This window comes from Uranotaenia lowii, chromosome 3 (genome assembly GCF_029784155.1).
Source record: "Uranotaenia lowii strain MFRU-FL chromosome 3, ASM2978415v1, whole genome shotgun sequence".
NCBI classification, from domain to species: domain Eukaryota; kingdom Metazoa; phylum Arthropoda; class Insecta; order Diptera; family Culicidae; genus Uranotaenia; species Uranotaenia lowii.
In genome coordinates, this window is record NC_073693.1 from 279,116,602 (window position 1) to 279,138,724 (window position 22,123).

Below are 22,123 nucleotides of genomic sequence, written 5' to 3' on the forward strand. Positions count from 1 at the left end.
GTTTGGATTGAAAATTAATGCCTCAAAATGTAGCACGATAACCTTTTCTCGGAAGATGAATAACATCTTGCATGAATATCGTTTCGAAAACAGCAGTATAATTGCTAGAAAATCGTCGGTGAAGGACCGAGGCGTTGAGTTAGATGCGGAGCTCAGTTTTTTAAAACATATTGAACAAGTCATTGCCAAAGCAAACTCCATGTACGGTATGGTAAGCAGGATTTGTCACGAGCTGGACAACCCTTACACCAGGAATGAGCAACCCGCGGCCCGCGGGCCGCATGCGGCCCTCGAGACATGTTTGTGCGGCCCGCGAAGCTTATCTCAAATTAATTTTTTTTTTACGATTTTTTTCTACGAAATATTAATTATCATAAAATAGCAGTCCTTACAAAACCAAAAAAATGATATACCAATAACTTGATATGCACGTCACTTGTTTGCATTTGCATTTGTCCCATAATCATCCAGATTGTTGACTTTTTTGTAGGGTTAAAGCATTAAGATGCAATATTATTTATTGAAAAAACGTTATATTCAGTTAGTTATGTCATTTTGTTCTTCATTTAAAGCTGAGCTAAAATTGTATGATGAAGTGAAATATTTTTGTTCTTGATTGATGCTGGAAATAAGTAACGTTTTGTAATAAAGACTGGGTGAACGATTATACATTTCTTATCGACATGACTCACCGAAATTCCAATTTCTCGTCAAAAACATCATCTGTAATTCTGTGATTAAACCCAAAAAGTTTGTAACGACTACATAGGGGAACAGCATATTTGGTGCCTTAGTTATAATAACTGATTTTGTAAGACTTATAACTGAATTCAAAACATTTCACAGTTTTCGTCCATCACTTCTTATTTCGGTGATATGGCGGGTGGATATTTTTAAATTGATCAGTGTTTGGGTACACTCGATCTTTCATAACTGATAAACCAATAAACCTACAAAAAAAACTGAAAGCTGATTTTTAATCAATTTACTACTTTTCATTTATTCAAGGACTCAGATATTGCCAAGATATTCTTGTATAAGCGATACAACGCTTTTAAAGAATTGAATTTTACAATATATAGAAATTCCAAAAAATAAGATTGCAACTTCTATTGACATCATTAAAGATAGTAATATAATATTGAATATTAAAGATTTTAACTCATTTAACAACTTCATTGAAGACTGTGAAATGATTTGACTTTCGGGTTAAAAAATATTAAAAATTCAATTTAGTTTAATTTTTCTTTTAAATTTCGTCGAAATTGCCGTTTTTTGCAGGTACGAAAAATAAACTTCCATAACAATTTTCTAAGAAATCAAAATAATTTGCGGTCTTCGGAAAAGTTGAGCATTGAGTCAATAAGTAATTGTCATTGTTGTCAAAAAAGTACTACACAAATTGAATAACTAATAATTTACTTATTTTTAAACGTTATCTCGAAAACTCGAGCTTACAAAAAAACTAATTCAGAGTCTCTGAATAAGTCAAGATTAGTTCTGAGATTCCTTGCACTTTGAAGAAATGTTTATGTTGCGAATTTTAGAAATTTCTTTAGCAAATCATGCCAAACATTGATTTAATTGGGTACTTTACTACTTATTACAATTCACATTTCCAAAGTCATAAGACTTTCATGATTCAACCATAGAAAGCTTATCAAAGAGGAATATAAATTAAATTGTTAAAATTTATGAAATCTGTAAGAATTTTCCAGAATAAAAAATGTAAACTGTAACTTTGACAAATCTGGTTTGAAATTATGAATTTTTCATGATTTTGAAACATTACTTAACATCTCAATGCAATGATTTCATACGAAACTTCAAGTTAAAAAAATCACCGTTTATAGAAACAAATTTTAAGGCTTCACGACTTAATCAAAATAGATTGTGAAATTTTTTTTTTGAAAATGGGCACAGAAAAAAAATGCCAAGGTTAAGCTCCATAAAACTTTTGAATGGGAGTAATGATGAAAATACCATTGCATCGGTTCGAACAAAAAAAAAGGAATTTGCCCAGAAAACACTTCAAATCTTTTATTGAACCATACAAAAACTTTCAAAATATTTCGTTATTTAGAAATAAAAGAGAAAAAAAAGATTTTTTTTGTAAAAAATAATATTAGCTGGAGTGATGAGCTTATTCAACTTCAGCTGGTTTATTCACTCTTGATTTGAAAAAAATGGTAATGCAAATAAATGAAATCGTTTTAATGATCCTTTTCCAGTTTTGTTTTTGTCAAATATGTGTCGTTATCAAAAAATTACGAAAAGCTCTGCAAACTATTATTACCTAAATTTTATTTTAATGCGGCCCGCCGAAAGAATTTCAAATTACAAGTGGCCCGTTGCTTCAGAAGGTTGCTCACCCCTGCCTTACACCATTGTTTCGATTTATGTTGGTCTTATCCGAACTGCAATCGAATACGCGAGTATAGTACAATGTACATAAAAACAGAATAGAACGAGTCCAAAAACGATTTCTGAGATACGCCCTAAGAAACCTTGGTTGGCATGACGAAATGCCGGAATATCGAGCCTTATGTATGCTGGTAGGATTGGGTGCACTGGAAAATCGTAGGAAATCAATCGACGTGTTGTTTTTGAAAGATCTAAACAGTGGAAAATATTTTTCACCGTATTTGTTGTCACAAACCATAAACCTAACAAACCGTATCCAGAACTACGCTCGGAATGAACCCATTTATAGAATGATGGCGCTATACAACGCTCATGCTAATGTGATAAAGCTAGAAATGTCCAGAGAACAAATCGATAATAGATTTAAGTTAGCGTATTCTTAAATATTTAGTTAAAACTAGTAAAAATTAAAGGCTGAAGCCTAGGATCGAATAAATAAATAAAAAACCACCGTAATGTTTATATGTTACTTTAATTTGTCGGCCTTAGCGGTGAAAAGTGATGTCCTTATTAGTAGGGGCATCTAAAGATTATGATTTTTTTATATAGATGGATAGAAGGTTAGATGAAATGAAAGATGGTGAAAATGAGCGGGTAGAATTTATTTAGAAGCATTATCATCACATATCAAATTTTTGTTCCTCACGGGCCTACTACTATGAAGTGGTAGATACAGATAGAGTTGCATCTACCACCACACATTAGTAGGCCAAGCGTGGTCAGCCCCACAAGGGAAAACTTGTAGTGCGGACGAACAAAAAGATGATATGTGATCGCTCAGATAAGCTTCCTTTAACTCAGAAACGCATCTATCGATGTATAATCTTCTCAGTTTGTTATCTTCACATTTGTTACATCCGGAGAAAACTTGAAAATGGTGAAAATTCACTTAATCCAATGTTGTGTCAACGAGCTTGTGGGACTAGTGATACGCCCTCCGGACTGGCCCAGGATCATCTTCCTCCGGGAAATGCAGTTTTCTTCGGAGGACTGAGACTAGTGTTTTTCCTAATATTAAATTGGATATATTGTTGCTGATTAAACTACTGATTGTGATAAATTCTTGAAAAAGTGACAGCAATAATTTTCTTTTTCAAGAAATATTTCATCATTTTTTTGTATGTTTGCCAATAACCCTAGAACCCCCTTTCTCTACGTTCCGAATTTTGATTTTCTTAACCTTCCCATGCCGTTCGCAAAATATCCGTTTCGGGGAAATTTGAGTTGTTGTTTGATTTCGTTCTCCTGGCTTTAAATGTTAACCGATTTTGATGATATTATATTCATTGTATAGGTAATTTGTTCTTATTACTCAAAATTTTAAAATAAAGTCGATATGTATTACCAAGTTATCAGGAACTGGTTCAGAAAGTAAAAAGTTCGAAAAATCAATTTTCTTTTTAAAATGCTCATAACTTTATTTTTCGGCATATCGGTGAAAAGTAGTTATGAAATTGATAAAGATGGATAGAGAAGTGAGAAGAAAATTTACAGATGTTGAAAAGAGCGAAAGAGCATTTTTGCGAGGAAACTTATTAACGTACACCATACTTTACCCTGCAACATTTCATTATTTAGGAGAAGTAGTACCGGGATAGAGGTGGCACTACCTTAACCTATACAATGAAATCTGGTTGGTCCGAAGTCTACATGTGGTGGACACGTATACTCCGGACGGGCAGTCGTCCGGAGTATACGTGTCCACCACATGTAGACTTCGGACCAACCAGATTTCATTGTATAGGTTAAGGTAGTGCCACCTCTATCCCGGTACTACTTCTCCTAAATAATGAAATGTTGCAGGGTAAAGTATGGTGTACGTTAATAAGTTTCCTCGCAAAAATGCTCTTTCGCTCTTTTCAACATCTGTAAATTTTCTTCTCACTTCTCTATCCATCTTTATCAATTTCATAACTACTTTTCACCGATATGCCGAAAAATAAATTTACAAAATTAATTAACGGTGGTTAACTTATCTTAAAAATGCTCATAACTTTTGACAGCTTTTCTGTATTTAAGATTTTCATTGATGTTTGAAATTGTCAAGAATCCATCTATCCGACAGGGTACAGATATGTTGGGGTCCAATGAAAGTTTTGACCGCTATCTCAGATCTTCCGGTAGAAAAAAATCTATCTTTAAAAAAACGATATCCAATTTTTGCTTTGCTTAGCTGTATTTCATTTCCCAACGAACCGATTTTCAAAACTCAAATATCAATTTATTGACGTTAATTTGATTATTATTTTCATAGAACATACTTGGTCTGTCAAAATTCCAAGTTCTTCAGTATATTGGAATGATGATAAAGAGATTTTAAATGTGCGCTTCGGGTCATATTGACCCGAACGGCATGGGAAGGTTAAAGCTGGAAAATCCAAAAAAAAATCAGCCTCTTGCAAAGTGCGTTTGGATAATTAACGGTAACGAATGCCAAATACCATTACTCAACTGATATTTTCCAAGTTGGATTGCTGTTAGGGTTTCAATTCGACCTTTTCTGCGCGCTATAAATGATTCACTAATTTCACCTGCAGTTCCATCATCCGGCGACTCGATTGGTGCAATTGTTTGCTTCAAACACATCTTACGGGAGGAGCAACACAGTGCCTCTGGCTTGCTGGATCAGGCAGGGTGAGTCGAGTCGAGTCGTGCCAGCCATGGCCTGGTCAGGATAAAAGCACTCTAATTTAAAATGCAATCCAAAAACCCTTTTAAGTCGTGCACTTTCCACCATCCATCAAGCGTACATAAATTATTGAAATATTTTAATTATACTTATGGACATATTTATGTATGTAAATTATATGGAAATTAATGTTTGTGTTCTCATTTTGCTGTGTTCTTTCGTTTGCTTATGCTTCCTTTTTCTTCCTTCGTGGAGGCCGTTTATGACTATCTGAGCCTAACTAGAGGAGGACTAACTTGCGAACTCAAATGAGAAACTGCTAAGGTAAGGTAGCAATTTTTCTTGAGCTTTACATTCCCCTTGTTGGTGAGGTTAGGGAGAATAAGTCACGAGACAGGAGCAAAAAAGCTGTTAAGAGCTTACATTCAATAGGGCGTGAATAGTGAAACCTAAAAATGTCCAACTTCGATCAATGTGTTTTGGATTTTATTGTCGTTCAATCGGAAAATCGAGCTTCTATTGTTCGAAAAAAATCCTTCCCACCTCACCATAGGACATAGCCTCCGGAACGGAGGTTTACTCGCCCAAGTGGAAACCGAATCCTAAAATTCTTTTGTAACAGGTTTCGCTTAGGACTGAAAAGAACTGAGAAGTCACGATAATAATAATATAAGCAGAACATGGCGAGGTTTCAGCTTTGGCTCCTGTCCGGGGTTCAGCCTGCCCGCCCACCCTTACTGCAAATGCACCCGCTCTGTGCTGCTGTACTTCACCATTCACACGAACCAAAAACCCCTCGGCGTCGGGGCGTCATGCATCAGGCGGCGGCGTCGTCTTCGTCGTCGTTGCAGTAGGTATGCATTTTCTATGCCGCATTTCCACTTCCCTTGGACTTTGTGTCCTCGAAATTATAACAGTTGCATGTTGATTATACCCATCCTTACCTGCTTCCTACCTACTACTGAATTCGTGCATTGCTGCTGCCCCAATTTGCAAACGGCAACAACACGGAACTTAATACACCTCTTAGTAGCGTCGACGATCGAAAGAATCCGAAGAGGCGATGGAAGGGCGGAGGGAATTTGTAGGTACATAAACACAGTACAGAAAGAATCAAACAATCTCAACGCTATCTCGTTGACCAGGAAACTTGAATGGCGAATGATTTGTTTTGTTGTGCTCCTTGAAGCGAGTCAAAATAAGGTGAAACTCCAGGCGAGAACTTTTTTTGGACTTAGTGTAACGTAAACTAAAACTATTTTTTTTTGTCCTGGAGAAAATTCAAAAATCCTTATTTTAACGAAAAAAAACATGACACATTTCAATTGTATATCTGGAGGCGTTCATTAAGTTTATTTTTTTCAATAAAAAATTTGTATTTTTAAAAGTGATTGAATTTGATTTGACCGAGTCAGTCAAAAATAATCAAAATCAGAATTTTAAAAATCGACCATACACAATTTGTAGATTGGCCTGTAGATTCAGCTCAATCGGTCTTGATTAAGGAATGCCTCAAAGCACTCACAGGTTTGGTTTTTTTAGACTATAAAAAATTACCAAAGGGTGGATCAATAGAAATTGGAGAAATCGAAATTTTGGATTTTTATGCCAAGTGACTTAAAAATGCATAAAACGTCGAAATCTGGTCGAAAATTCTTGGTCAAATAGCGAATTTAAAATTTTAAAAATAATCAAAGGGGAACCGTTATTACAGCAAACTCGTAAGACTGTTGCTCCGCCTTACGCAGAAATATTTCTTCTTTTTTTAAGATAAGTTAACCACCGTAAATTTATTTTTGTAAATTTTTTTTCGGCATATCGGTGAAGTGTATATTCTTGAAGAAAGAATATCAGAACTGAAAATTGATAGATGGATAGAGAAGTGAGGAGAAATTTTACAGATGTTGAAAAGAGCGAAAGAGCATTTTTGAGAGAAAAACTTATTAAAGTACACCATACTTTACCCCGCAACATTTCATTATTTAGGAGAAGTAGTACCGGGATAGAGGTAGCACTACCTTAACCAATACAATGAAATCTGGTTGGTCCGAAGTCTAAATGTGGTGAACACGTATACTCCGGACGGGCCTGCCGTTTCCTTAATTATTATTTTCTCTAGTTTTTCACTCTAATTACTTTACTTCACGTTCCACGCACTTTGAAAAAAATGAAATCCTGCTGAACCAATCGGAAACCGCACTAAAATAATCGAAACAGGAGAACCATAACGCACGACACTGATTCCAAATTAAACTCGGGGAGAAAACATTTTCTTCATTACTGCAATCCGATGAAACACTTTTCGGATAAACCGGACTTCAGTACAATAAGAAATTATTATTAAAAATGTTCATTTTCCCCGAAAATTCAAGCGAAAAAAATGTCGCGAGTCAGAAAAACACGACCGCACCTAACCAAGGCTTGCTTAGATTCTAATTACAATACGGCTTCAAAAAGGTCCAAACACTTTTACAGAAATGACTGAACTAGGATGATTCTCTCAACCTTTGATTGCGCTATCTCGTAAGAGTGTTGCTCCGCCTTACGCAGAAATATTTCTTCAGAATACGGATCACTACACATTATTAATTGAAAAAAAAATGTAGCTGACATTGTTTATCTGTGTAGACTTATCTACAAGCACCATACGAAGTTCAACTTTTCAGTTTTCGCGAATAGAATACAGACTACACACTCACAAATTAAATAAATAAAACATGTAGAAAATATTCTCCAGCTTGAAATTGTTCATACTTTAAACGTCAAGAGCATAAATTTGCCGCCACAAATAATCGAATTCCGATAGTGTGACGTTCAGAACAAAAAGTAGGTTATACATATGAAACCGATGGTGTTTCGATTCGTCGTCGTCGTCGTTGTCGTTGTTCGGTAGGTCCTGATGATGTCTGGTTGATATTTCGCTTTTTTCCTTTTTTTTCTAGTCGACTCCTATTGTGCTTCTTTCTTCCCAGATCGGAGATTGCGAAACGTGGGACAAACTCAATTTCGCGTGATTTTTTTTTTCTTCTGCTTGCACCTTCATCATTCCGATCGATTGTTCTCGGAGTGGAGTCCTGTCTGCTCGGAAACCGAATTCAGTTGCCGTGTGTTGCATCTGATATGAGCAAACAAAAAAAAAAGTGGAGGATAAACCCGATTCTGAGCATGCGAAGTTGGGAAAATTGTTGCAGTTTGACTGGAAACTGGCAACAGCAGAAGACAAAAAAAGAGATGAAAAAGAAATGCCACTTCCGGTTCTACACAGCAGCACCCCAAAGTGTCCCACGAGATCAGGCCGAATTCTAACGGACTTTTTGTTCTTTGATAGCTAGCTCCTCGCCGCCAAAACCAACCCTACTCATGACCATCCGCAGAAGTATTTTTTTCTGAATTTGTTTTCGGCCTAGCTTCAAAGATGGATTGTCCGATATGCAGAAACTTGGAAATAGATCACAATTCTATGGGGAGCCTCGGAATGACCGTGATGCTGATAGGAAGGACGGTCCTTCTGGGACACAAAGAACTGAACAAATTATGTTTGCCATCAATCAAAATTCGCCGCAGTTGATTCCATCTTTCAAGCCCGGCAGTGTTTTATTTTTGTTATTATTTTTCTCAAGTCCCACTTTCCAGCCCGGGGGTACAATATGAGGCTAAGGAGAAAAAAAAGACCCAACTAAAGGAACATTCCCCAACCCGGAATCAATGCATTCGGGGGACGTTGTCGGATGTTATTGATGTGTTCATAATTGAATTAATATCTCCAGTTCAGTTTACTGACGATGGCCCGGCCCGGCGAGAGATGCAAATAGAGAAGAGTTGTTTCAGTGATAAGGACCGGTTTCATTCTGTGGCTGGTATCATGTATCATCAGATCATGCTATCCGATAGCGTCCCCATCATTGATTGCCGAGACGAACCGTGCAGTTCAAAGCGAACCGAGACATGGAAAATTGTACACCGAATCGCGCTCACTGTGGAATACTGTGTTAGCGGGCGGGGAGGGCCAAGTCATTAATTTCCCATACGGCGCCACCCACCACCCACCTCGTTTGAAATCGATTGAAGTTGAATACTGCTGTCGAGTTCGATATGAATTGGAATGCGACACTGAGCATCAAATACGTTTTTTCCATGTTCGATTCGTTCATTAGATTTATAGAATTAAGGATGAGTTCAAAGCAGCTCAATTGCACGTCATTTGTTCTTTTTCAAGAATAGGTTCAAAAGCCGTGCAAATTCTTAAGTTACAAGTGCTAAACAAAAATGCATTAGAGAGGGAAGTTGCAATATTAAGGTTACGAGTGATTTTGGGACAGAAACGTATCGATATGCTATCTGATAAAAGCCTCCGAATAAAACCCTTTTAGTAAAGGATCAGCATTTTTACGATTATGATTTCCGTAAAAATTACTCCTAAGTTTTCAACTTTTTTCCCGCAACGGCAATGTGGGAACGTGACTCCCTCCCGTCGTTAAGGAACAACATCAGCCAGGCCAGGAGCAGGTATGAGCAGTCGGATCATGATTTGTTGTTACAGATCACACGAGCAGCCTGGCAGCCATCATCATCTGCTTCCCAGTTCCTTCCTCTTTCTTTCTTCCTTTGCCAGTCTCTGGAAGGAAATTCAATTTTCTCTCAATTGATAAATATTTGCCATATTATAGTTCTACTTTGCGGTGGCTCAGGCCCAAAATGAAAAACGTGAACGCGGCAAGCAAAAGCTAAACAACATGCTTAGCGTGTGTGTTTCATCCTTTGGCAGGCTTCAGGCTGCTGGCTTCAGAACTGCTGCGAGGGCGTTGAAAAATAATATCGATGGGGAAAACTGAACCATATCGACTTGAGCAGAGCGAGCAGGTACCTGTGGCGCTAACTCGGAGAAAAAAAGGTCTCCCTCGTCCACGTCGTCGTCGTCTTTGGCTAGAAGTAAACTCAAGAAAGGGAAAAAAGCATAATGTGCCCTATCTTTTAGAGGATTCCACATTTCAGCGGTAAGAAAGTTTTGAACTTGTAAAAGAAGGTTATTCTGAAAATAATCGACACACATTCGAATTTTTGTTTTTGGCCATTTACCTACTTCATATATTCAAAACAAAACACAGAAAAAAAACAATAATTTCAACAACCTAACAAAACACGTGAATTTATTATATTGATACTTTGAAATTCTCCACTATTTATCAACAAACACAGTATGCTATGAATCAAGATCAAAACATAACTCGATGACAAAAAAAAAGGCTATCCAATTTTACAGCAAAGCCTGCTTCGTTTGCAATGTAAATCATACTAACTGGAAAGTGTGGGTTATTCGTAATAAAGATTCTTGTAAAAAATATATAATCAACAACATTTTAAAAGGCACACAAACACTCTAAAATAGTTCGTAAGTGGTGTCTCGGAAAGTCCTTTGATTCAAGTTAGCTCGAATGTCAGCAAAAGATGCCGATTCATCTAGTAGTCGCTGGAACTTAAATTTTTGTTTGTCTTAACACCAGACTAAACTATCCCATATTTGCGCTTGGGGTTGATAAATCAGCACTCATTTGTGAACCTTTTTCTCACTCCACAACAACAGAAATCTATCCACAAACAACGATCCTTAGCGTATCAGACCAGACATAAAAGCAAACACCGAAACCCTTCCCCTATTGTTCAAAACAAGCGAGGGCCCCAAAACACAGCTCGTTGCCTTCCTTCTCTTGTTATCATACAACCATCCGCATCGTCGTTTTCCCCCCATCAGCAGTTCATGCAAATTTCACTCGCCACAAAATAGCTAAAAGTTACTGTTTTGTCACCGAGTTCGTCATCTTTTAAAAGTGATTTCACTGTCGACAGACGAAAAGCCGGGATAATCCATGCGCCTTCGTTTCGCCTTCGCCAGAAAAATAAATAAATAAATAAATATCCTAGCCAAATTCGCCGCTTTACAATGGGATAGCGATTTCATCCGAACACGAATTTACCACCACATGCCCAAATTATGAGTAGATACTTGGTAGCCCGGGTAACCACAATCCTCCTGCTCGCTCAGTTGAGCATGTTTCCTACTAATCCGGAATTGGAAACGATCTTGTATTAGCCGGTCGCCTCCCCACCCCTTCTCCAAAATCCATTCTAAATGTGCAAAAGCTCATTAAAGAGAAACCGGCAGATAAAAGGCTTCAAACGTGTGTGTAACAGTTTTTCAATGTGAGGATGCGAAAAACATCAGTCAAATTTGAAAAAAAAACCTAGTTCCAATCAGAAAAAAATGAAAGCACCTATAACCTTGTCATTTTCGTCATTTTTGTCATTTTTGTCATTTTTGTCATTTTTGTCATTTTTGTCATTTTTGTCATTTTTGTCATTTTTGTCATTTTTGTCATTTTTGTCATTTTTGTCATTTTTGTCATTTTTGTCATTTTTGTCATTTTTGTCATTTTTGTCATTTTTGACAAACATTGACAAACATTTTAGTCATTTTCGTCATTTTTGACAAACATTGACAAACATTTTAGTCATTTTAGTCATTTTAGTCATTTTAGTCATTTTTATCATTTCTGTCATTTTTGTCATTTTTGTCATTTTTGTCATTTTTGTCATTTTTGTCATTTTTGTCATTTTTGTCATTTTTGTCATTTTTGTCATTTTTGTCATTTTTGGTCATTTTTGTCATTTTTGTCATTTTTGTCATTTTAGTCATTTTAGTCATTTTTCGTCATTTTAGTCATTCTAGTCATTTTAGTCATTTTAGTCATTTTAGTCTTTTTTTGTCATTTTAGTCTATTTTGTCATTTTTGTCATTTTTGTCATTTTTGTCATTTTTGTCATTTTTGTCATTATTGTCATTTTTGTCATTTTTGTCATTTTTGTAATTTTTGTCATTTTTGTATTTTAGTCATTTTTGTCATTTTTGTCATTTTTGTCATTTCTGTCATTTCTGTCATTTTTGTAATTTTAGTCTTTTTGTCATTTTAGTCATTTTAGTCATTTTAGTCATTTTAGTCATTTTAGTCATTTTAGTCATTTTAGTCATTTTTGTCATTTTAGTCATTTTTGTCATTTTTTGTCACTTTTTGTCACTTTTTGTCACTTTTTGTCACTTTTTGTCATTTTTGTCATTTTTGTCATTTGTGTAATTTTTGTCATTTTAGTCATTCCAGTCATTTTTGTCATTTTTGTCATTTTTGTCATTTTTGTCATTTTTGTCATTTTTGTCATTTTTGTCATTTTTGTCATTTTTGTCATTTTTGTCATTTTTGTCATTTTTGTCATTTTTGTCATTTTTGTCATTTTTGCCATTTTTGTCATTTTTGTCATTTTTGTCATTTTTGTCATTTTTGTCATTTTTGTCATTTTTGTCATTTTTGTCATTTTTGACATTTTTGTCATTTTTGTCATTTTTGTCATTTTTGTCATTTTTGTCATTTTTGTCATTTTTGTCATTTTTGTCATTTTTGTCATTTTTGTCATTTTAGTCATTTTTGTCATTTTAGTCATTCTAGTCATTTTAGTCATTTTAGTCATTTTAGTCATTTTTGTCATTTTTGTTATTTTTGTCATTTTTGTTATTTTTGTCATTTTTTTCATTTTTGTCATTTTTGTCATTTTTGTCAGATTTTTTTTTTGTCATTTTTGTCATTTTTGCCATTTTTATCATTTTTGTCATTTTTGTCATTTTTGTCATTTTTGTCATTTTCGTCATTTTTGTCATTTTTGTGATTTTTGTCATTTTTGTCATTTTCGTCATTTTTGTCATTTTTGTCATTTTTGTCATTTTTGTCATTTTTGTCATTTTTGTCATTTTTGTCATTTTTGTCATTTTTGTCATTTTTGTCATTTTTGTCATTTTTGTCATTTTTGTCATTTTTGTCATTTTGTCAATTTTGTCATTTTTGTCATTTTGGTCATTCTTGTCGTTTTTGTCATTTTTGTCATTTTTATCATTTTTATCATTTTTGTCATTTATGTCATTTTTGCAATTTTTGTGATTTTTGTGGTTTTTGTGATTTTTGTCAGTTTTGTGTTTTTGTCAGTTTTGTCATTTTTGTTAATTTTTTCATTAATGTAATTTTAGTCATTGTTGTGATTTTTGTCAGTTTCGTCATTTTTGTGAGTTTTGTTATTTTTGTCATCTCTGTCATTTTTAACCATTTTTGTTATTTTTGTCATTTTTGTCATTTGTGTCAATTTTGTAAGTTTTGTCAGTTTTGTCATTTTTGTCATTTTTATCATTTTTGTCATCTTTTGTCATTTTTGTCATTTTTGTCATTTTAATTTTTTTTTTTCATTTTTGTAATTTTTCTAATTGTTGTAATTTTTAAAACTTTTGTATTTTTTGTTCTACACTACTAGCAGTTATCAGAGAAAGTTTTCTAAGAACCCACTTTTTAAGTGATCCTTTTTCAAGTTTTTGTCATTACAATATTTACTGCCATGTGCGTTGTTAACAACTCTCTACTACATACTTTGAAAATTCACATTTTAAGATTTGTTAATTTTCAGCGAAACGCACAAAGATAATCCCACAATTGATAGCCTATTTATTATTAACATTAATGAAACAGGTGGTACTTACGAAATATCCCCGAACGGAGCGAAGGCATCCTTCAGCGTTTGTGTTTCAATCTCCGGACTCAGATCTCCGACAAATATGTGATAATGTTCTGCAAGAAAAGATTCAAGAAAAAGGAGAAGTGCGTTAAGGGTGGAAGGAAATTATATTAAATTAATCTCTATCGTTTGTCGGTCGGCCGGTCGACTAGCCAGCCAGCGACTGGCCACCAGCAATCTGCCATTTATGGGTAGGTAAGTCAGAGTCGCATGAAAGGGAAGAAGCGGTTTCCTAACAGTTTATCGCTCCCATCTTTTTGGTTGGAATTCCAGACATCGGACCTAGGGATTCAGCGAATTCCCGGTCAGTTGCCCAGCCACCTAGTTAACGTTGGCTGGTTTCTTCACACATCGAGGTAATATCTTTCCGATTGAGTGTTTCTGATGAAGCGCTTGAAGAAAGGCGTTGGAATGTGTTATTGTTTCTTCTTATACCTATCGCTGGTTCGAGCAATCCCAAGAAAAATGGAGAAACTGGGCAAAAAGACAAACAAAGTTGATCGTTTAACGCAACAGCAGTGGAAAAAGTTCGGAATCAATATCGAAGCGTTTTACTATCCGTTTTATAGGTTCAATTTTGAAGGTATGGGAGCCACAAATGTGTCGTAACATAACGAAAGGGCCTTCAACTGGGCAAAACACTGCAATTGATGAGCCCTTTTCGAGTTGTTTACTCAAAACGTGAGACATAATTTTCAGCTTATGTTCTAGAGAGGTTCCGCTTCTGAATCATTCCGATTACGATCTGAATAATAACCGTTGCAGCGGGAGAAAAATAAAACAAAAGTATTATACTTCCTTTTGCAATGGTAGGCACGTCGGAAGTACTGGAGAAGGGGTAGGAAGAAGTAGAGAGGAAACAGGGGCCAAACAATTCCCAAAATGCGAACCAAGTGACCAACAAAGGCCCATAAGGGTGAAAAATAAAAAGAACCGGGCCGCGATATGTATGTTCAATTTGTATTCAGTTTAAATAATAACAAATAATAAATTGGGATGAATGGGTCGGCTCGAAATGGTCACACACACTCCGGGAGGTCGCTGGGAATCTATCCGTTTTGGAGGGGGATGAGCTAGCCGGTACCGCATAGCGTCATTCCGTTTGATTCATGTAATTGAATTCGTATTATTTTAACAAATATGGGCTTCGCGGGTATTATTTACAAGATGTTTTATGCCACGGGAACAGGCACTGATAAAATAGAAATTTATACATGTTCTGTAGAGTTTGTTGTTTTTTTTTTCTTGTGTTTTGATTCTAGAAAAACCTTAAAAAACGGAGGATCGATTTTGATTAACATTCTTTCTAAAGTGCTGCTTTTAATCTAAATAGTTTAAAAACGATTTTCAGATACTTTTGACTCACAGAACCAACAATGCTTTCAAAAGTAACTAGTAAACGTGTTACAACTTCATTCGTATTACACCCGTGGACTCAGACTCCACTTCACTTTTTTCACAGTTTACATCTGATTCGCACTAAAATATGATAAACAATACTTTAACTTGATGAATCTTCAGGCAGGAGCATTAAAGAAACACGTGTACCGGTAATAACAAAAAATAAACAAACATATCAATGCCTACTAGTGCTTCACGAGAAACTTTTTTCACCATCGATTTTGACCCTCTTTTATTGTTTTTTTTATCCTAGGTGTCTTCGATGTGGTAAAAATGTAGGTAACTTTCATTCCAACATTTTTCTTTTTTTTTAAGGGAGTTAAACAACCAGGGTCATTCTTACCTAGAGACATTTTTACAACGTTATCAATTTTTTAAAGAAATTTAAAATGAGTTGAAACCTTGCCAGAGTACATTCATTAAATGGAAATTGAATTTATACAATAAAAAAATAGGACAAATTTAACCACTGATTGCGGTTCACATGCGTTTTGTTTGATTTTATTTTGGAAGGAAGGTACACAAAATCGGGCCCCAAAATCGGTCCGATCGGACGGTCCAATAAACAAATTGCCGGCCGAATGCAGCGAAATTTTCTTTCCCTTGTTGCCTGTCTGCCTCTCCTTTCGCTGGACGAATCAATGGGGTTCGCAACTTTTCACCCGCCCATGTATGTTTGATAAAGGAGTGAATTTTAACACAATTATTTAAAGCAAAAACGAAACCATAAGCACAAAAAGGCCATACAACACATGTATGGTTTTCCAGTATTTATTTTCGCTTTATAACCACCACCATATCAGCGGGCTATTCATGCATGTGTTTGCGCTCCCGCCGTTTGTTGCGTGTTCAAATGTGGCTGTGGATGTGTATGTGTGTAGATGTTTTACGACACACGCATTCGCTAGTGGTAAAAACCCATAAAATTAAACAATATGCAAAATACCAATTGAACCTCCGGCTATCCAAAGAATGATGGCTGGAATAAAGGGATCGAATAAATATTTCATGTTTACCAAAAAGCCCGTTAAAGACTGCTGTGAACAATCATGTAAAAATACCAGCTTGTACCCAGAATGGGTTAAATCCATCTGTAGTATTTTCCTGTTAGTGATTTTTTTTCTGTTGTTTCCAGCACTTGGGTGAAGAGGTAAGAGAAAAAGTCTGAGTTTAGTTCGACAAAAATCACTAATTGTGATTTGAGAGACTCCACGGAACAAATTTTCATGTTTCCCTCTTAATTATTGACTAGTTTTTGGACGATTTAATAACCAATTCGTTTGAAGAAAAAAAAATCCACCCATGAATGTGACTGAAGAAACGCAACAATGCGCCGGACACGGTACAATCAAGATAGTTTCGGAACTGGAAAACAATAAAATTGACTAGGTAGGTAGTTATGTAGGTAGGTACCTACTCTATTTCAACGATGATGACCCCGACACGGCCGGAAATGTCGAGTCAAATCGGTTGCCCGCCTTTTATGCACCGCTGCTGCTATCCACAGGACATCCGCAATCAACTGTGCGTAGAGATTTTATTTATGGTGTCATTAATTATAAATTGCATCCAATGTGAATTGGTTAGATTGGCCCCCAGGCATTGTCTGTGTTTTGGTTTTTTTTTTTGTTTTCATGTGAGGTACATTTTTTAAACATAAAAGAGTGCCCGTGTGTCAGCGTGCACTTGAAGCGCATATTGTGCGTTTTATAATATCAATGACTAAATGTGTTTAAGTTAAAATTTATGCCGTAGAGATGTTTACAGTTTTCTACGCAGACCTTCATGACACAGAAAAATACCTTTATTAAAGAAGTTGGAAGACTTCACAGGTCTACGGGAAGTGTTCTCCAAAGGGAACACTTGATATACTGTAGAAAATGATGCTGTTAGATTAGGACAAAACATTCTGGTTTAATACATATAGAATAAGGTGAGAAAGTTTTGAAAATTCGTATCGATATTCGCTGAATAAGAAATATAAGTGGGCATAAACTACAAGAGTTCAAAGCATACTTTGCTCGATTGTCCATGACAGAGATATCCAAGCATAGTTCGTCATTTCAACAGTGATGTAGCCTACTGTGATTGTTAGGTTCCACACGACGAATTATTCAAAAATTCCTCATCAAATTTAAACGAGCGATGGATGAATGGGGCATAAATCACATGTGGCGCGAAATTTAAGATGCACCGAGCAAAAATCAGAATCAGAAGAAAACAACGAAACCAATTCAAAGTGCCCATATATCCATATTCCAAAGTGCGCTCACATTTCCCTGAGTTTGAATGTATGTAGGTACGTGGCAAGTGCATGCTACACACGTGTATGAATGTATGTGTGAGTACACGCAATTTCCGCGATCCGGCGAAAACTGGCATCAGATAACGATGTGCAAGCTTTGATTTATCTCATAAACGGTGTGGTGCCCTCCTGAGATGATTTTTGCCTTTATGGGAATATGGGACGACAATCCAATTCCGCTCTTCCGCAAATGTGTGCTGCCAGGCATTGATTTTTCATGCAAATCAGCGCCCGAGTGTGTACTGTACACGTTGTCGTAAAAATGATGGAATATGGTGAGCAGTTTTCTTTGATGACAATTCGATATGGAAGCGAGCCCAGAGTGAAGTGAGGAACGAATTTTATATTGAAGCAGCATCGACGACAGTAGTGCTAAAGCGTCATCTCGAGTCACCTAAAAGTGACGTTTACCTTTTTTCCGGTGCCCTTGCCCAATTGATCTCTCACTTCAAGCTGGGCAAATAAAAAGTTAAAGCATCCGTGCTGTGTTTCTTCTGTGCTGGCGTAAAACTTTCCATCCCGATTGTCCTTGTCGGTAAAAAAGATAAGATAAAGAAGCTACATTTTCATCTCAGCCATGCAGCAGCCAAAAGTTGTAACCTAAAACGAAAGCGAAGAATGGAGCAGAATAATCCAACCCTTTTAGTCGGATATAAATTTGATAACAATCTCAGTCCTGCTCTGCTCTGACCCATAGAGGACGTGAGGATGGCAAAAAGGGACGACGACGATGAACCATTCTCTAGGTTTTTCGTTTATTTTAGAATTGTTCGGATGGAAAGCATGGTTGAGCAAGTTGCCAGCTGGACGGTTTTGATTTGGACTATGCAAAACATCGCCTCGCCGGGGTTTGTTTTTCTGCTCTTTTTCCGAGCACGTCAAAAATCAGTACACCCGTAGGCAAATTGGACAAGTTTATTCACCAAAACAAGAAAAAAAAAATCACAAACTCGTTCCCAGCTGAAGAATGCTCTCCGAATACTTGTGTGTTGATGTTGATTTTGATGGTGGAGGGAGGAAAAAACCTATCCGATATGATGATACTTTCTTTCCATGGCAAAACAATAATTTTGTTTGATAAAAATATAGCCTCTATTGTTGGCACAAGAATATTTTTAATCTCGTATACACTTCATGCTGATTTCGGACAAAGAAAATTGCATATGACAAGTCCCCAGGATCCATTAAAGCTTTATCACATTTGAGGTTATTTGCAATGCATAAAACTCGACTAACAGTAGTTGGTGAATCTGGTAGGGTAGCGATCTTTAATATCTTTTTGTAACTTTCAAGTGTAAATGGATGACATTTTTAGCATAAACTTCCGTAGTTGACCTCAAAGCAAAGTCACGTAGTATACCTACCTCACACATCTGATCACTCGTTAATTATATTTAAAACATTCTTCTCATCATTTTTACTAGAAAGAACTACTAAATAATAGAAACGATTAAATTAATAGAAATTTATTTGATTAAAAAAATGACGTATGGGCTAAAAGGGAATGAAAATATCAAGTTTATCTTTCACATAAAAAAAACTCTATGGAGCCACCTGAAAATATATTTTTTCAATTTTTTATTATTATTACTCCAAATGGACATTCAATTGTTGTTTGTGTACGGTACAGTACGGTGCACATTCGGAAGTCATTGAGAATAACAGGTTTTATACAGAACATATTTGAGCCCACATGCATTAACAAATTTCTTCCGCATCCTTCTTCAATTCAATTCAACATTGCAACCATTATTCCCCACACAAAGAACATTTATTTCGATTCAATTGATTGGTCATAAAAAAAACTAGCGGTCAAAGTAGGTAGTTCACATTTCTTCATGTTTGACCAGTTAAACTAAAACACAATTTTTTCTTAACATTATACATCGCCTATTATTCTGATCCACATTGATCTTTTTGTAATACTGATTTCCATAAATGCATATGGAGCCAATAAAACTTCCGACCGTTTCCTTTGGCACCTCACAAACGAATCATGTACATGGTTTTTACGCGCATCTTACTCAAAAACACTTTATTCGCACATTTCTTACGTTCTGTTTCTGTATTGGTTGTTAAATCCTCAAATTTATTATATTTTTCTTAAAATTTCAAAATATTTTTTACAGCATGAAAACAAACACGTGCTGTTGGTTCAGCGAACGCCTACTCTTCTCTCATGACGAAAATGACAAACAAGACAAAAATGACCCAAATAATTAATCAATCAACCTTACTGTGATTTTTAAAATTTATTTAAAAATCAATGTTCACTTTTTATTTGGCTCTTATTCGGAACAGATCTGTGCGATTCTATTTGATAAAGAATTAACAAATTTCAACCATTCTTTATTCAATTATTCAAAATACTTAAAACAAATTAAAAAATATATATACGTCTTTCCTTTCCACAGATTCATAATCTACTCGATCATAACATGAAAAAATAAAACAGTGAAATTTAAACGTTTATGCAAAAGTTGAATGGACTGTTAAAAAATAATTTAAATAAAAAATAATTTAAATAATTCAGAAAAAATAGAATACTTTTTGCTAACTTTATGAGAATTCTGTTCAAAAGATAAAAACTAAAATATTTGGTTATTTAAAAAAGAATCAATGAAATTATAATGCAGGAGAAGTAGGCGATGATTTGTTGGCATCGGTCGTGTTTTATTTTCTCTCCGTCGTTGAAAATTATTATTTTTGATATTTAGTGGTAAAAGCGGTCTAAAATGTTAAAACTATTAAAGTATCGAATTGCTGAATGTGTCACTAATCGTTAAGTGTGATCAAGTGATCGAGATCGAGTGTTGAAGCCCCCTTCGACGTGAAGAATAATTCGACCAAAGTTACCCTAATATGTGCTGCACAGAGCTGAAACCGGCCAAGAGAGTAGGGGCAAGTGAAATACATCATCAACTATCATGGATCAGAGATTATTTGGTGAGTTCGTTCCCAAGATGGCCGCCGGTCGTGGCCTAGAGGATAGCGTTCCAGTCTTCTAAGCCAGAGTCCATGAGATCGAATCCCGATCACGGCACATATAGTACTCTTTCTGTGGTCTGGTGGTTTTAGCATTTGTAAGATGCTAGCCATAATATCTTTGAAAGATGTACGCCTTAGGGTTAAGTAAAAAATTAGATCTCTTCAAAGAAACATGAAGTTTCACTGAGATCCTATATGTGTGTGTTCGTTTTTTAAAAAAAAAAAAAAAAAAAAAAGATATTTATTTTACCTGAAAGGCTGATTTTTGAAAAATTAGCATCGAAATTGTCTGATTTTGGATAAATCCGAGAATCTTCGATTTTCGAGAGTCAAAAACAATTGCACATTTCAAAATTTTACTGTGCATCTGGTGGTTTTCCAAAACGTGGCCGTTGGATTGGTTCATTCAAAGTAATTTTCTTTTAACAACAACATTGAATAAGTGAATCCAAATCTCTGTTTTTAGTTCTGGTACCTGGTAACTTTTGTTTATTTCATTACAATCTCTTCTATAAGGGTATATACGGACGATAGTATTGGCGAAGAATTGGCCTCAGCCATAACCTCAAACTTTGATTTGCTGGCGGCCTCACCAGTGATGCTAGGTGCATTACTAAAATCAGTATTTGTTTGATTTCAACTAATTATAATATTTCTTAATTGATTAAATTTTTTGAATGTCAACAGCTAAACGTTTGAATTCATCATGAGGCGTCCCAAAATCGATGAAGATAAGCCATATTTTTCTAATGAATTTTTAAGGTGAATTAAAAACATCTGAAATATGTTTTCATATACTGCTTGATAGATTCAAAATTTGTTTCTATCTTCTAAACGAATGCCAAATCATTAACTGTTACAAAAAAAAGTAATTTAATGAAAGCCCGTCTATGTTGACTTTGAAAATAATCTCCTGCATGCTCTGATTATCATAAACAAATCCACATAATTCGCTACATCGTTTAAGTGTGCGATACAGGCAGTTGTTATTCCGTTCAGACAAATGTTGCAATCAATTTCTACGCATTTAATTGCATTTCATTTTTTTCTAGAAATCTACGGGAATATTGCAAATTCTCAGTACTTATGAAAAGGTTTTTCAATAACAATGCAATAACAATGCAATTAAAAAATATAATCATTTTCCAAATATCAATGCACTTGGCAACCCTGAACGCCCAAAAAAATCAAAACACGAACACCGTGTATCGTTTTTCCACAGGGCGAATTTGTCGATATGAGTACCGAAAAAACGCGTTTATCGTGCGCCCTTCTCAAAAATCGATTCTGTTCTCCCATGGTTTGAGGTTATGGCTGAGGCCTCCTGCTAAGGTGGTGTTCGTGTAAAACTGTCAATATATCCTAATAAAAGTCACGTGCGCGTGTGTGTGGAAACTTCTCGGAGTGCTGCGATTGGAAGTAAATCTGCGTTAGTAGGGCAAATCATGCTTTATGCATTTATCAGTGCATTTTATACGAGGCTTTGACCATTTCTAACGCAGGAAATTGAGGTCTTTGACACACAATAACTTAGGGTTGCCATCCGTCCCGCAAAAGCGGGACATGTCCCGCTTTTTTGTTGAATGTCCCGCTGTCCCGCTTTTTCCTCAAAATGTCCCGCTTTTTTTTGGAAAACTTTTACAAATTTTACTGACTAAAACTGGAGAAAAATTGAACTTTAGTCTCAATTTGAATTCTGTGAAGAACAGAAAATCTTTCAAATACGCCTTTTTCTCATAATTAGTAGTATTTTTTCATAGTTTATATAAGACAAT

General features: G+C 35.5%; 1 protein-coding gene across 2 annotated transcripts in view; it reads right to left on the reverse strand.

Annotated features, from left to right (window-relative positions):
* Positions 1-22,123, reverse strand: part of LOC129758108 (cytotoxic granule associated RNA binding protein TIA1) — a 211,341-nt gene that overhangs the window by 79,384 nt on the left and 109,834 nt on the right. For both annotated transcript variants that reach the window (XM_055755560.1, XM_055755561.1), the window contains one exon: positions 13,620-13,707. In XM_055755560.1, coding sequence (XP_055611535.1) covers positions 13,620-13,707 — 88 coding nt within the window. The remainder of the gene's footprint in view (positions 1-13,619; positions 13,708-22,123) is intronic.